The sequence below is a fragment of the Falco naumanni genome, chromosome 9, assembly GCF_017639655.2.
Source record: "Falco naumanni isolate bFalNau1 chromosome 9, bFalNau1.pat, whole genome shotgun sequence".
Lineage (NCBI taxonomy): Eukaryota > Metazoa > Chordata > Aves > Falconiformes > Falconidae > Falco > Falco naumanni.
In genome coordinates, this window is record NC_054062.1 from 28104528 (window position 1) to 28121287 (window position 16760).

General features: G+C 42.6%; 1 protein-coding gene across 2 annotated transcripts in view; it reads left to right on the forward strand.

Annotated features, from left to right (window-relative positions):
• The first annotated feature begins 6495 nt into the window (after positions 1-6495).
• HTR7 (5-hydroxytryptamine receptor 7) overlaps positions 6496-16760 on the forward strand; it is a 37546-nt gene continuing 27281 nt past the window's right edge. For both annotated transcript variants that reach the window (XM_040607630.1, XM_040607631.1), the window contains exon 1: positions 6496-7344. In XM_040607630.1, the coding sequence (XP_040463564.1) occupies positions 6818-7344 (527 nt within the window). In that variant the 5' untranslated portion in view covers positions 6496-6817. The remainder of the gene's footprint in view (positions 7345-16760) is intronic.

Genomic DNA, 16760 nt, shown 5'->3' on the forward strand with positions numbered 1-16760 from the left:
GCGGCCCGCGGCAGCCTGGGCCTTGTAGTCCCGCCAGTGCCGGCCGGGCAGGTGTCGGCCTGCCGGGCTTCGCAGCCGCCGGCACGGAACGGCAGCAGGCGGAGAGCGTGCTTCACGCCGCGGCGGGTACCTGTGCTCCGCCAGAGGGGCTGCGGTGCCTTAGGGGAAGGCCTGTGCGGTGAATTCCCCGGGTCTCAGGCGGGGGTCTGAGGAGGACCAAAGGTGGCCCCGAGGGAGACCAGAGCCGGCTCTGTGCCACCCTACCCAGCCGAAGCGCCGCTCGCTCCCCTCAGAGGCCTGGCTTGCACCCACCAGGTGGAGCAGTAACCTTGCTGGACTGATGCATTACCAGTTAAACTAGTTGAGCTCCATCTGAACACCGTCAATTAAAAAAAGGAATCCTTTCCAGTTATTGAAAGTGCTTCTCCTTCCTATGTTAGCTAAGAAAAAAAAAGTGAAATAAGGCCCCAAGCTGCCATGTCAAGAGATGTCCCCTCACATGCAAAAGGACTGAGGAATTGTAACAGACCAGTAACCAAACCAACATTCACTGTGCAGCACTGTTACAAAAAGCACGAACATCGTTCTGCCATTGATAAATAACACAGAACATGTAAACTACAGGCGGTAATCATCACTAGGCTTTTTTTGTCTGGGGACTTGGAGCAGCTGTTGAAGACAGCAGGTCTGCGATTCCTGCCTCTCTCCAGGGCCCTGGCCAGGCCAGGGGTCCTCAGCTTTCTCGTTCTTCACTGGGCTACCTGTTCACAAAGGGCAGTGTGTGAGCTGTCTGGAGCTCTGGATGCTTAGTGAGGCAAAAGTGCTTCCAACCCAGGCCGAGGCATTGACGCTGCCACCTCCCGGTATGTCCCTGCTTACGGGGTCTGTCCTTGGTGCAGCTGATGCCCGCTGTGCCTGCAGACTTGTGGCTCATTTCTACCGCAGAGATCATATGGCTTGCAATGAATGACTGAGAAACGGTAGTGCCTTCTCAGCACGTTTCTGGCCTTGCTGTCTGATGAGTTACGGAGACCTGGGATGGTGGCAGCAGAGAAGCCAGTTGTGGGCTGCAGAGACTGGGCTAGGAGTTCAGGGCAGCTTTGAGGGATGGCACACAACAGCTGTCACATCGCTGTGGCAGGGAAAAGACACATCACCCTGAAAGGGGAGAAGAAAACAGCTGCTAAACTGCTTTTGTTCTTGCCACACCTATGGCAGCATTCTGTTCTTGACAATGTTGAGTCAAGGTACTTCAGTAAAGGAGCACCGTTTTAGCCTGTCTACATCTGTAAGGTGCTTGGTATTACAGTAGATCAGTACTGCTTCACTGTCAGCCATTCAAACAAGCAGCATAGCCTGAATGGTATTGTCAAGACTTTTCTTCAGTGTGTGTGAAAATGGAAGAGCTGGAGGTATTATTCCAGATTTTCGTTGACTGAGTGTATGATGGAACTTAATTTAATTTGTTTTAAGGATTTTAAGAAGCAATCCATAAGCATGTATGAGTTACTTTTGAATGGCTCTACCACAGCAGTGTTCAGAGACATCGAACAGGATTACGCATCTTTGTGTCTGGCAATATACAAGAAAACAAAGCTTTCCTCAAGCACTTAAAATGGAGAACACTTAAACAGATCTTCATGCAGAAGATCTGCAGAACCTTATTTGCCGTAATGGTGTAAGAATCTGAGTATGAAACACTTTCAGCATCAGGTATCAGGAATCATGTACTCAGACCAGTGTACAACCTGATTTCCTACATTAATTACTCAGACCTTACTGCTTTTGTTTAGGCCAGCCCCAGTGACCTACTTAAAATAGCTCTGTGATTTTCACTGTTATGCTGCAAGCTTCTAACATGCTTTTTTCTTCAGTGTCCTGAAGTCCTCCTGGTAAAGCCAGATCTCCTCCCTCCAGGTGTTTTCTTTCTCAATAAACTGGGATCTGAAGGCAGTCCTTTCAGCAAATTGTTATGCAGAAACCCTATAAATTAATTTGATATATTTTCAATGGACAGCCCATGGTCACAATTTTACATTTTTTTGCCTTAGGTTTGCATTCAGCACTTTTAGGGAACTAAGGTATTATTTGGTACCATCTGTCTTAATAACTCGGTAACATGAATGTCACAGTCACTTTTATCATAACCTCACCTCCTTTGTAAAGGTGCAGGCTGAATTTTCAGGGATGTGAGCTCTGTTTTTCTGAGCGATACAGATTTTTTAGCATAAATTTCACCTTAATTATTTGTTTTCTGTTCAGATGACAGCTTGCTGTTGTTAGTGTTTGCTAAATGTAAAAAGAGAAGACATAATTTTGTATTTAGGTTGCACAGATGCAAGTATTTATTCTGACAATGATAAGAAATGCCAAAGATGAGAACGGTTACCTCTCTGTTTTACTGCCACAGAGTGGTGATGATTTATTTTCACAAAGACAAGAAAAGGCAGAAAAGAAAACTGCAGCTGCAACATCTTTGCTAGAAGCTGGACAAGACTGTTATTTGCTAAACAGTACATGCTGGGAATGAAAATTGAGGTTTCAGTAATATTTGTCCATGGAATTCTAACCAGTCTCTGACAAAATATTCTAAACATTTTGACAACGTATTTCCCCAAGGCAGAAGAAACATATACCTGTACTTTATTTATTGTTCCCAACAGCAAGTCCTCACCAGTCTTTTATTGGTTTCCAAGAAAAGAAGATGAAAACAAAAGGAAAGAAAAAAAATACAACAGACAAATGAAAACAACAGTTTATGAAGATAGACTGGCTCAGGCAAGAAAGGACAAAAAAAGAGGATGATAAGAAAGGAAAAAGAGCAAGAAAAATTTCTTATGTTTATTCCTTACATTGCATACTCATCTTGTATTAGCTTCCTGCCATGCATCCAAAATCGAATTGTTTAAGGAGGGGAATGTAGCAGCACCTTTAAGCTTTTGTGCTAATATGGCCACGGTGGTTGTTTTCCAGAGGTGGCTGTGTGGGGGAACGAGTTACCGTGCCTGGCTGTCAATGCTTTCTCCTCCACTGGTGAAGCTCTTGCTCTGCACTCCTTGACCTGTTTCAGTCAGGGTGCTCTAAGTTAGCAAAGACCTGCTGTGTCAACAGACTCTTCTGGAAAGGGGTGAAAGATCCAGGATTTAGTGCAAGTTCTTTCAACACAAATACTTTGATAGAGGCAGTCTGGTCTTACTAAATCAACACTTGCTGGGAAAACTGCATTTCCTTAGCTAGCTCTGACGATGCCTATCTTACTTTACCTCACTAACACGGGGGCAAAGAATTGATACCAATACACACTGTTCTGTTATATACTTAGTATAAATCACAAATGCGGATGTTATGAGATTAACACTATTTCTGGAGGAGGGGAGAAAAAATTAAACAAAGAAGTTAATTGGTTTTGGAGAGGAAAAAAGAAGCAAAGAAAAAGGGTCCCTTACCTTTTTTTTTTCTTTTTTTTTTTTTCCTCTCTCTAATCTGGAACACTTCTACATAACAAAAATGAAATATCAAAGATGAGACTTGCAAATAAAGTACATTATCAGGTGTGAACAAAATAATTTAACTTCAGTAAGTGCATGAAGAATGAGGGGCAAGAGTCTTAGCACAGAATTGGGGGTATAGAGAAATACTAAGAGGCTTTTAGACATAAAGAGCCTAAATTACTCAAAGGAGAGGATGCTACTAAGCTCAGCCAGAAAACTGATTTGATGGTATTTATTGAAGCATAATGGCAGGTGAAGAAATAATATCTTGGGGTGGGACGGCAGGGTGAGAACAAATGTCAGCTTGTTATTTTTGACACCCAATCAGCCATTTGTTTCATTTCTGTATGCTGTCTAGAACAGCATGTTAGAATTTGTAAGTAAGGTCACTGAAGACAAAAGCAAAATGTACACTTGGAAGGATCAACTCCTACCTTCACATGTCATTATTCTAAATGCACAGAATATATGTAGTCTCATATAGCTATAGGTGCTCTCTGCTTTCCCAGGCACTGGGGCTGTGAAAGCCTCTAAATCCCTCTAGGAAAGCACCTCACAAGATTCGGCCCAGACCTGGAAACTGGAATGTTATTCTAGGTGTGTCCTAATGTAAAGCTTTCAAGGAAAAGGTTTTAGAGAGTATCAGCTGCTTCATCTTGCCAAGGTTTCTTATTTTCTCTGCACTAGTACATAAACCCCTTTCTATAATAGTATGTAAATGGACTTAAAATTGGTTTGTCTCCTCAAAGATAAGATTATAAGAGTAAATACAAAGAATAGTAACATGACCTTTGAGAAGGAAAGAAAGCAGGTGATTAACTTTAATGAACTGTATGGGTATTTAAGGTACAGAACAAAAGATGAGGCTAAAATCCTTCCTTCAGGTTGGAATGGGTCACAGTAACACACAAATGATCCTGTGTATCATCCACTGAGTATAGAGTCACGTTCCAGAAAGTGTATTGAAAAGCTGTCAAGAAGAATGACTGATTTAATGAACTGTGTCAACACATTTGCTGGAAGCACCAGATTATAATTTGCTCTGCCTTAGTGACATTTTAAACAACTGAAAAATTTCTTTTACAGTGAGTATTAAACTGTACAATGTTATCAGCTTTTATGATACGAATCTATTTTGAACAAAATTTACCCGGTTCTTATCTCCTTAGCTGTACTTCAGACGCTATTTTTTAAAAATGTATTCACACAACAAGGAAATATTCTCCTTTCTCCACGTTTTGACTTAATGCTTTCACTTTGATGCACTCTTTCCATTTCTAAAGATCTTTTTCTTCCTAATATTTGATTTGCTGGCAGAAGGGACTTGCTTTTATCACCTGGAGGGGTAAGTCACCTGAAGCGCAAGGCTCATGAACACATTCTGGGTGGTTAACCGGGGAAAGCTTTTATTGCCAGTGGACACAGTGAGGCAAGTAAAAACATGTAGCAAAATACATGACCGAAAAGGAAAACACTTTCAGCTTGATAATGGTCAAATAGCTGCCCGGCTGGCTAGATCTCATCCTTATCATGTGAAACTTGTTTATTCCATTACCTTAGTCAAATCAAGATGGGGGGGTGGAAGGGAAAGCCAGCAACTGAATTCCCAAACCCTGCTCGCTGCCTGCTGCATTTCTGACCACAGGAGACTGACTGCCTGTGCCCAGATTGCATCAGACACATCTGACCCCAACCCCTCAGCCCCATGCGTGCTCACAGGGGAGCTGGGCCAATGCAGCCTGCTTTCAAGAACAGGTGATGGTGACAGAATGGAAGATTTCATTAAAAACAAGAAATTCTGTGAGCTGAGTATGGAAGCCTCAATTGCTATGGATTTATGTTTCAATAGTGCCTATGACTGTCAGATGAGTTTTTTTCCAGTAGCTGGGTACTTGTTAGGTCTTTCTTCAAAGCAGATTTTTGTGTCTGTACAATGTGAGCTCATACTGCAACCCCTCTTCTTGCTGGGCCACACACAGAGTTCTTCCCTCTGTCTGGTGCATACTTAAATAAAACTTGCTATAATGTTGCTACCTGCCAAGACCTCCCCTAATTCAGGTGTCGCTGACATTGGTCAATGGTTACTAGGTGTCAATGGTCTTTTCGTTTTCCTCTCTTTCTCTAGTTCATCTGGTTTCTTTCTCTTGTTGGAAATATGAAGGGATGCTCAGGAGCAAGTCTTTCCTGGTTTTGATACTTACTGTCTAGCTGTCACTATACTAAGAGGTGTTATTGACTGCTGGTCTCCCATTGGTAATGGACAATTCAAATTGTTAGTTTTCACCCCACGTGGAGGCAACAATATGACTTAAAGAATGGAAAAATCTAGCAAGTCCCAGCAACGGGCTAGTATCAAAGAGTCCAAGGAATCTGCAGGAAAAGCAGGTAATTCAAAGAGATTTTGCTGCTGTTTCTAACTTTACCAAAAGGATTACGCATGTAACAGCAAATGCATACATTGCAAATAATGCTATATAAATATTAATAAAAGATAGAATATAGATAATGGGATTCACATTAATTTAGTAGAAAGGAGAATCTGTAAGCTTGAAGATACAAAGAAATACTTCACAGGTGACCACGCTGGGGGTAGATCTTACAAGAGTGGCCACTATTAATTCTCCAAGCAGCTGTCACGCTCCTGCCGGACCCGAATCTGGCAGCAGGGACATTTCCATAGCGGGGACAGAGGCTCTTCTGGAGCAGCCGCGGGAGAGGCAGGGCTGCGGGGCGCCCACCCGCCGCCGGCTGGAGCCGCTCAGCCTGCCGGCGCTCCTGCTCGGGGCGCGCCCTACAGACGTACCGATCGATCTCTATCTACCTATGTACACACACACGCACATACATAGGGGCTTTCCCGAAGCGCCCCCCCGCCCGGGGCGGCCGCGCAGGCGAAGCCGGCGCCCGAGGCCGCCGCGCAGACGGGCTGTGGCCAAGGGGCTCCCCCCCAGCTGCCGCTCGGAGCGGGAGGCGGGAGCGGGGGGCGGAGCGGCTCCCGCCCCGCCGCCGTCGGAGGACTCAGCCGCGGGTGGGAGCGGGCGGTGGGCGCGGGTGGGCGGGGAGCGGCCGCCACCCCCGCCCGCCCGCCCCCCTCTCCCCGCGGGCTGGGGGTGATGGCGCCGAGCCCACTCCCCGGCCGCCCGGGGAGCGCCGTGGGCGAGCCCGGCTGCGCCGGGGGAAGTTGAAGGCTGGGCCCCCCGGCGGGCCGCTCCGCCGGCGGCGAGGGGGCGGGCGGCGCCGGGGGCCCGAGGAGGAGCCCGAGCATCCCGGGCGGCGGGGAGAGCTGGCGAGCGGGCGGAGGGGCTTCATGGGCGGCTCACGCCAACATGGTCCTCGCCCTCAACGGCAGCCACCTCTACGGTAACCTCCGGCCCTCGGTCCTGGAGGACCCGCGGGCGCTGAGCGGCGGCAGGATGATCGCCGGCTCCTGGCCCCCGCGCAGCCTGGCCAAGCTTGGCCCGTCGCCCCCTCCGTCGGCGCTGCCCACGGCGAGCCCCCTCCCCGCCAACGACTCCCAGTGCGGGGAGCAGATCCTCAGCTACGGCAACGTGGAGAAAGTTGTCATCGGGGCCGTCCTCTCCCTCATCACCCTGCTGACCATCGCCGGCAACTGCCTGGTGGTCATCTCCGTCTGCTTCGTGAAGAAGCTGCGGCAGCCCTCCAACTATCTCATCGTCTCGCTGGCCCTGGCCGACCTCTCGGTGGCCCTGGCCGTCATGCCCTTCGTCAGCGTGACCGACCTCATCGGCGGCGAGTGGATCTTCGGGCGCCTCTTCTGCAACGTCTTCATCGCCATGGACGTCATGTGCTGCACGGCCTCCATCATGACTCTCTGCGTGATAAGTATCGACAGGTGAGACACGGGGCGGCGCCGGCCCGCCCGTCGCTGCCCGCGCTCCGGGGGCCGGCTCCGCGCCGCTGCCCGCCGCCCCGGGGACCGAGGGTGGCCGCGCCGCTGGGGCCAGCCGTCAGCGGTGCCACCAGGGGTCTCTTTCGCCTCCTCCGGGCCCCTTGGAAACGAGCTGCAGACGAGCTGGAGGCACGGCGGGAGGCGGGAGCCAGCCTTGCAGCCTCTCCTGTTCGAAGGCGCCCGCCGGAGCGGGGCGTGCTGCCCCCCGCTATCCCAGCCCGGGTGCCTGGTCATCCCTCGGGGTAGCTTCCCCGCTGTCGTTAGGTCCAAGTGTCAGAACCAAGCTGGAGCTGGACTCCGTAAGTTTTCTGTGGCTCTGTACAAATCACGGGGCATTTGCAACCGCTTTAAAATTTGCAACGTTACGTCTTTAAACTATTTATACCACAGCTAGATCGGAGCTGATTCTCCTGAAGCTGGTGATAGTGTAACCTCACTGAGTTCAGGGGAGTTTTACCGGATCAGAGAATTACAGCTTATTAGTGTTTTATCATTGCTCTAGGACAATCCCAGAATAGCTCCATTTTAACTAACAGAACCATTTCTGACAAATAACGTTTTCTTTGAAGGAAAAAATTGCTTTCAAGTGTTTGCTTTTTAAACATTTTCTTCTGCCTTCTTAAAAACCAAGATTCTCATTGACATTTAGCTTCGTCCAAAAGATGCAGACACTAGAGCAATAAGATGTAGACAGACTGTAGAAGAGGATCTTAGGCATTCACTTCTGATGTTAAGGCCATACCTAAGACCTTACATTTGCCCATGTCTAAGCTGTCCTCTGCAGAGGAAAGCTAACAGATCCCTTTATTCCATGCAGGTCTCATTCTAATGTAAGTTGCAGCCTGTAACTTCCCTCTTCCACAGCCTAAATCCCATGCCAAGAATTTCAGCATCTAGAGGGAGACTGTTTTCATTACAACTCAAGACAATTAGCAGAAATCGAAGAATTTCCTAATTAGACTCTAGAAGTAGTTTTTCAAGTCTGATATCAGCAGTCGTCTTGACTATGTACTTCAGAAAGTTTTAGGAAAAAACTCCGTATTAGGTTTCTGCAAAGAAACAGTCTCTCAAAAGAGTTGCCCACAATAACTGGAGATTGTTTCATGCCAAGGAACATCATGGTTTATATTAGTTTCAAAACTTTAGTTTCTGTATAAGCATGCCCTCCTTCAATGCTCTTTATTTTGTGACTTATGTAATAGCTAGCAGTTATCTGAATGCTGCAATGCATCTTGTAGCAATGAAATCCGTGTACAGACTTCAAGTACCAAACGGTGGGGGTTTTTCTGTTGATGTTGCCTTGAAGCTTGCTGTCTTTTAACTTAATTCCAGTATTGTAAGAAAATATTAATAGTTTCATCTGCTTTCCCAGTGTTTTTCTATCCTACCTATTTTTAAGATAGGTGATTTAATTTTTCCACTCTCTCCACATAAAGTATTTCTACTGATTGTTCTTGATGTCCGTCTCTGAACTCTTCACCTCCATTTCTAATAACCTTTTGAAGACAGGTATAATTAAGCCTTCTTACCCAAGTAAGGGTGTGTGTGACTGATTCACACTGTAGCACTGAAGTAGTTCAGTTTTACTCTTTTTCATTTCTTAGCTTAACAATTGAGGTCACTGCTGTATGCTGAGCAGGGGCTTTGGCTGAACTGGTCACAGTGATGATTGCATCTCCAGCTGTCGTCTTTCCATTCTCCCTCCACTCTCCTCCCCCCCTGCAAATACCAACAAGAGATATAGCTATATATTTAGAACGGAATATAACCTATTATGAGTGACTTGGTTTCATTAACAATTGCTGGTTTAAACTTGAGTTATTCTCCTCTTGTCCTTGCATTCTTACTTCTATCACTGAATGTTTATTGTACATCATCTCTTCATAATTCATTATACTCTTGTCTGCTTGCTACATAAAACCAAAATTCTGTGAATCATGATGTGTTAACCTGTGCCACCCAAATCCTATATATAGTTAAGACAGGTGATATAAATAAAAGGTGACAAGCCAGCAATTCATTAGCAAAATGTCTCTACCACTTGGCAACAAAGAATTGAAAAATCTCCATGATTTGTAATCCTGTTTAGAAATAAATAATCTTATACTGTTGTAACACTGCTCAGTCAGGCCAAAGATTAGCTTGGGATGTTAACTAATCTTTGAATAGTGAATACGTACAAAATACGCAAACCAGGGAGAAATGATTAAAATAAATGTGAATGATGAAATGTTGCCAGTGTAGTATTGATTTTAATGGTGCTATCTTACTGGCAGTTGTTCTTACGCTTCTGTACTTAGGAACTTAGCCTTGAATGATCAGTAAGGGAGATTTATCTCTGAAAAAATGAGTACCTCCAGATAAAGTACTGTATGTGGTACAGGAGCCTGCAAATCACAACATGTATAGTGTGTTAGAGGGCCAGACCATTTTCACAAGGACCATTTTTCCATGGGTTTGATGGAAACACTTGCATGTTTTATATTATCTTGGAGGAGGACATCTCTGATGACACAGTACCTATTATCTCAGTGCAAAGGATACAAATACAAGATGAACCAGGAAATCCAGAAACAGGGAAGAAGTGAATGAAATTCACCGTCCTTCAACTTTGCCACTATCCTTGATGCCATTTAGACAGACTTAAGCCTTGTAGCACAGTTAAGTATCCTGGGGTCACACGTGAGACATTTGTTTAGGGAGAAGGGTTAACACAGGGCAAACCCCCCCATTTCTGAACAATAATTATTAATTGCATTGCCAGCTGTTTTTATAGGACAGTTTAGGAAGCCTTTGTCGTGATCCAGTAAAGCCTCTCCTGAAGGGAAAGATGCTGTTAGAGCCAGTGCAGAGACAGCAAATGGCGTTGGGTATTTTAAGATTTTTGTTGTTAAATCTCTAGGTTCTTCCTGAGGCAGATATGAAAATCTGTTGAAGGTAAACAGCTGAAATAATGTTACTATTGAATTAAGCTTTTTTTAAAAAAAAGTTTGTTATAACTGTTAGGCAAGGTTTGTAGGGAGATGTAATATTTTTGTTAAACAAACAAATACAACTGGTAAAAAAAGAGGCTTTGAGGCCCTTCCAAACGGGATATGTTTGAGTAAAGGATATGAGTAAATTGAAGAGGCTTTTTGATTTGTTTCCCTTGCACAAATATGTGCTACTCAACACATGGCACTGAGAGCCATGAAATGCCAGCAGCTGGCAGGCCTATTGCATGCAGAGATATTTTGCTACACAGCCTTTAGTGGTGGATGTGTTTTTCAGCTGAATTTATGAGTTGGAAAGCTCTGAAAGATGCAGATTAGCATGGAGTCTACAAATGGACTGGTATCATTCTGTTGAAAAAAAGCCATCCTTTTTTCCTAGTCAGATATATGAAGCACTGGTCGTACTGTTTAAGTTGCTTCTACCCTGAAGTTGTGTAAATGTTACGACTGTGAAGTAGATGTTAGTATGCTATTATGGGGATCTCTAACTTTGTACAGGGTGCACAAGAAAGAAGGTAATTTGAAAAGGTTATTTTATTATCCACAAAGTACTGAATTTGTGGTGATCATGAGTTAATGTCTGTAGTGATACCAAGATTTGGACTATTACGCTTTTCTCCAGATAACATCTTTCCTTTTATTTCACAACCTGAAAACCTCAACATATCTTTATCAGGGTGACCTGAGATAAGCATGTTATTTTTAAAGTATCTCTGCCTTATTTAAGACCCTGTTTTGGAAGAAGACTGTGTGCTTACAGGCAGGTCTGTCAGAACAAAAACAGATGTGACAAAGAGGCAAGAGTATTTCTCCCTTTTCAAATTTCAGAAGGATTAAACAGGCAAGACAGCTTGATACCCGAACAATCAATATTACATTCACTATACTCGCCATCCATGATACAAGGGGTATCTCTGGAGAAAGGTAGGCATTACAGAGACTTTGGCAGGATAATTGTGCCTCAGTGAATAGTAGCTTCTTTTAAGAATTTCTTATTAGTGTGTTTGTGGGTTTTTTTTGTTTAGGTTTTGTTGGTTTTTTTTTAGTCTCTTAAGCCTCTACTTTTTTGGTTCTGAGTTAAATAAATTATACCACATTTAGATTCCTTTACATTTAAGAGTGAGAGAACATTGGGCGTGAATTATGAGGGACGGATGTGAACCACATCTTAGTGGGTGAACGAACATATAAAGGGAATTAATTGAATTTAAACTGGTGGTGTTTGCATGCTGATTCATCATGTTCTTCTGACCCAAGATAGCTACAGAAATCTTGTTTTGGAGAGTATCCACTGGATAACTGCAGAAGTAGCAATTTTTAATTCAATTTAAAAATAGCTCTTTGGCTTAGAAAGTGATAAAGTAACATAACTACTCAAATACAGTTGATGAATTATAACACTTTCGTCACACCCACACAAGTAATGAAACACTTTTGGGGAACTTTTCCAGTCTGTATCTTAGCCAACAATTTGTGAGTATTCCAAACTTCCATTAAATAGATGAGGATTTAGAATTTTGTGCAAATGATACCAAAGTTTTTGTTGATCCTGAGATTTTTGTACACAAGGATCGGTTCTTTGTCCATCCCTGTTTTGTATCTTTTGCCATGCTCCAAGTAAGTATGAGTACTTATGCTTCACCTTAGAATATGTCAGCCCCTAAAAGCTCACCCATTTCCAGTGTCCTTGCTGCATACCTCGGAACTGAGGAGGCCTCCAAGTGCCTCACAGGAAAAACTTGGTAGACTTAAGGACTTTCAATAGAACCCAGGTGTCTAAATTGTGCCTACATCCCAAACTGAAAATGTCACCTGAAAACCCTGTCAGCGATTTCCTAAGCCTAATGACACCTAAGAGCCCTGCGTGGCTTCCCATTCGGTGTGGAACTCCTCTGCTTTCAGGCCATGGGTGGAAAAGGCTGCAGTCGTACTGCCAGCTCTGCTCAGTTCCGTCAGAAAATACATGTAGAGTATATATATGTAGAGACAGATATGAAAAAATCCCGTATGTAATGTATTTTGGATCTAGAATAAATATAGGCACCTACCAGCAGTGCCCCCCATGAGGTTTTGGTGAGTATGTGTATTTATGCCGGAATAACTGAGGAATTAGGAAAAAACTAAAAGGAACTATAGGAAAAGCATGTGATGAAGTTACTGCAATTAAGGTCTACATTGCAGAATAAAGTTTGGGGATTAATATCCCTCCTAACCACCATCACAAGAGCCATTCTTTCCATTGCTCAGCCCAATAAATAACTGTATTCTCTCAGTCTGTACATAACTTGTCTAGCTTATGAAAGATACAGGCACAATTGATACACTAAAGTGGAAAAAAGTTTTGGTTTTATTCCTTTCCATGTAGTTTTTCTAATTTAGTCCACTTAAAGAACGTTCCTCAAGTTGTTTGAATCTGCAAATTCGTTTTGCAGAGAATTTCTTGCTGAACACCTCTGCAACCTCAGTTTTATTATTTACATTGAAAATATATGCAACAGAAATTTTTGCTCCCAAATCCTGAGATGAAGAAGTTGAATTGGAAGTTGGAAGCATTAAGTAGTAGAAGGCAGTGCAATGTGTATCTCTCACTGAGAGCCACCTCCAAAAGAGTAAATGGGGTGTTTTGCTGTACTAATGATCACACTTCAGGTACCTTTCCGTGGCGTTGTCCGGTATGATTTCCTATGTCATGCAGGCAGCCTGCAAGAGATGCAGTTACACTGTAACCTGGTCTTGGCCACAAGAATTGTTTTGTTACATCTTTGCAGAGACATTGTGCTTCATGACTAGCCTGCCAGATGCACAATAAGAAAGATAGGAGGTAGCAAATAAAAGATATTTTATCAGAGGGACTATTTAGTGAAGACTTAACAATCCAGAAGTAAAGAGGGTTCTTTTACCACCAAAACGAGTGGTAGTTTTTTCCTTCTGCACTGGGAATAGATGTAAGATCTGAAGTTTGGTAGGTGTGTCTTGTGGCTGCACAGTAAAGGCTGACAAAGTTTGGGAAGCTAGAGGATGTTACAGAAAAAGTGTGTAGATTGATTGTTCTATCGCTGTTATATACTGGATACATTTAAGTAGTGTCACTGAAATGGAGTCATGAAGTATGGAGATGCAAGATAACCTAGAGGTGGCAGTGAAATGGCGACTGCAAATGGTAATGTTCCAAGGTATGCATGAATGGAGAATTATAGTTCAGCCAGTATCAGATTTGGAATTACATCCCGTTTATGTGAATGCCTTTTCTTGAAATGATGTTGCATTTCCCCCCCACATTTGAAACTATGTTCTGTTTGCTCCTACTAGGGTTTAACACTGGATGAGTTTTCAGAAATTATTTTGGGGTCTCTAATTCTTGGGGGTTCAACCAGACATTTCAAAGGAGCCTAATAAACAGAGGTAAGGGAACATTAATTCATATTTTTGCCAAACAGGGCATTCTGGAGACATTTAAGAAGTGACTTTGTTCCTGTCAAGGTCACAAAAATAGTCTCCATAAAGTAAGGTTGGATTTGCCTCAAAATTCACAGGAAAAATACAATTCTAGAAACACTCCTCTTAGGTTTTGAAGGGAGCTTTCAGAAATATCTCCTAATATAAATCAAAAAAATGCAAATACCTATACTGGCATGATGGTGTAGTACAACCTGTGTACACTGGTATCAAACTGTATTTTCCTCGAGTGTTCTTGAACTGAATGAGTATCATAGAACAAAAACATCAAAGCATTTGTAGTCGTTATACTGTGTTTGAAGCAAGTTTACACTGTCACTGGCAGCATGCTCTCACAGCCTTCTACAGGAACAGAAATTAATCAAGGAATGTTCTTTGACTTTTCTAGAATAATTTTCTCTGAAATTTATTTATAAAAATCCCTGTAAATTATATAAAGAGAGTATCTTATTACTTTGAAAGAAATCCAGTATTTGTTGAATTTGAAATATTTTATTGGAAACATTTGTGGCAACTTTTGAAACAGGACATCCCATTTAATCTGCAGTTGATACTGTACATATGGTGCTGTCTTTCAGCTATAAACACCTATTTTTTTTTTCTCTCAGTATATCATACAAAGATCTGGTCCTTCCTCTGTGGACTAGGAAATCTGCAGACAGAGCTGGCCATTGCAGGTTTTGCATGAACATTAAAGAGCTTGAGGAATAGTTGAGTCTGCCAAGCTGCAGCTGTCATACAAGCAAGACTGGGGAGCAAAATTACAAGTTCTGCTATCTGAGTGTACAAAGCACAAGCATCATAAAGCAATGCTCCCTGCAGCTTTGTCCTAATGGTCACTACTATTTGTAAGGTGAGGATAACTTCTTCCAACTGGAAAGCTTCCAAGTTTTAGTTTTTCATGTTATACTGCATGGCCAACTATTTCTAAAGGATTGATTCATAGCATATCTATTCCTATGTATACTGAAGATAGAAAAAAACAGATTAAAAGTTTTGAGGAAACTCTTACTACAAAGGTGAAGTTTTCCTTTCCGCAAGACCCCAGTAATTAAATATGTCATAGGGAAAATTTGTTTCTATTCTGTTTGAACTAACATAACAAAATGAAAGAGCACAGCAGCTTTGATTTTCTTCTTGTACCTTGCTTTTTACTCAGGAGGCTTTATATAGATAGAGCATCTAGATTATTTGATACATATGGGTGGTTCTGTACATATTAGTATGTATGCAAATCAGGTAGTGACTCACCTCTAACTGTAAACAAGTTTTTTGTGTAATGTACAGACAAGAATGAAATTTTTAATAATGCCAGCTGTTCTAATAACATGCAGAATTGAGATATGCAGGGAGATCAAGCCAGTAGTCAGTATATTTCTGTCTTTATCTGGCCTCCGCTATGAAACTGTGAGTTAGCACAAGAGACCTCTGAGAGGGGTTAACGTCGTCGTGGACAGCTATTTCACTGCAAAATGGTCATGATTGTTTAAAAAAAAAACACCCAAAGCATAAAAACAAGGAGAGATATTACAAAAATAACGTTTTTTTAAAGTAAGGAGAAACCAGGGTGGAGTCTATTTTTAGAGGTACATTGTGTCTTGATGAAAAAGCTGGCAGCAAAGTTTTTTCCTGAGATATATCAAGGAAATGGGTGGGGTTTTGGTACTGTCAAAAACTTGAAACCAAGCTTTTTAGCTGAAGAAGAGTAAGTTAAAAATATAACCACAAGGAAAGTTGGTTATCCATTTTTGTTTACAGTTTTCTATGTTCCTGTAAGGAAATTGTGAGAAGTGGAGGTAGAGCCATATGAAAGGAAACACTTTTCTGATGTTGGGAGCTATTTGTTCTCCAGGGTATAGCAGGTTGAGGGGCAAGCAGCAGCTTGCCACATATTAGTGGTGGTGGAAAAACTGCTCAGGGACAAAAGGAGACTGGGCAGAGTTTGTTGTATCTCAGAAATTCACTGAGTTGAGTAAAATCAGAACTGGAAGCAAAGGCTTGACTGCAAGGGCACCATTTTGTGGGAGAATTGTGTACAAACTGTTTTACTTCTAACTCACTATGTGATGAATTTTCTGTATTTAAACATGTCAAATTTCTAGTTTTCATTTAAATAAACTTACTTTTTTGAGTTGAAAACTTTTTAGTCTTGGGGGAGAGCTTGTTATTAGAGGTCTAGGCAGACAGATCATGAGATCTCCCAGTAACCTGACCTGCAGCTGTGTCACCTTCACTCCCACTGAAGATTACTGATCGCTAACCTTGCTGGCATTGGAATCATCATCACTCATCAGCTGTACAAATACCTGCAATCAGAAATATGGTCTATTGCTGCTGCAAGTTAAATCGAGCCACAGATACAGAGCTTTCTTTTAAGTACGTTATTTATAAACAGCTCACTTTTTATGAGAGATGTGTTAAGAGACTAGGGACAATGTATTTCAACATATGGTTTGCAGATTTCCAGAGAGGAACATAAAAGGTAACTGCAAGAAACCCAAGTCTGTTGTCAGTAGCATGTATTTACTGGTTAGAGAACTGTTCCCATACTAGAAAATGTAGGAATTTTTGAAACAAAGTAAAGAATAATGGCCTAGAAGAGTTACTCTGGTAACAGGTATTTAGAAATTGGCAATAGGCATAAAATTTAGAAGGTGGAAATGGAAAGCATGAGCTCAGATAATAGAAGTATATGCTGTTATCTAAACTTGCTGTAGAATTTGCAACATAACTGTCATAATGAATACAAACCATGAAAACCTGTTGTGATTGTCATGAAATATTTCAGATACACAGTACCATCTGCCAGTATAATATTTTGTAAGCAGTTCTCTATGCCGGTTGTTAAATTTTGTTTATTTGCTGTAGAAGTCAACGTTTAACAAACAGTTGAAATACTAAATCCCTGAA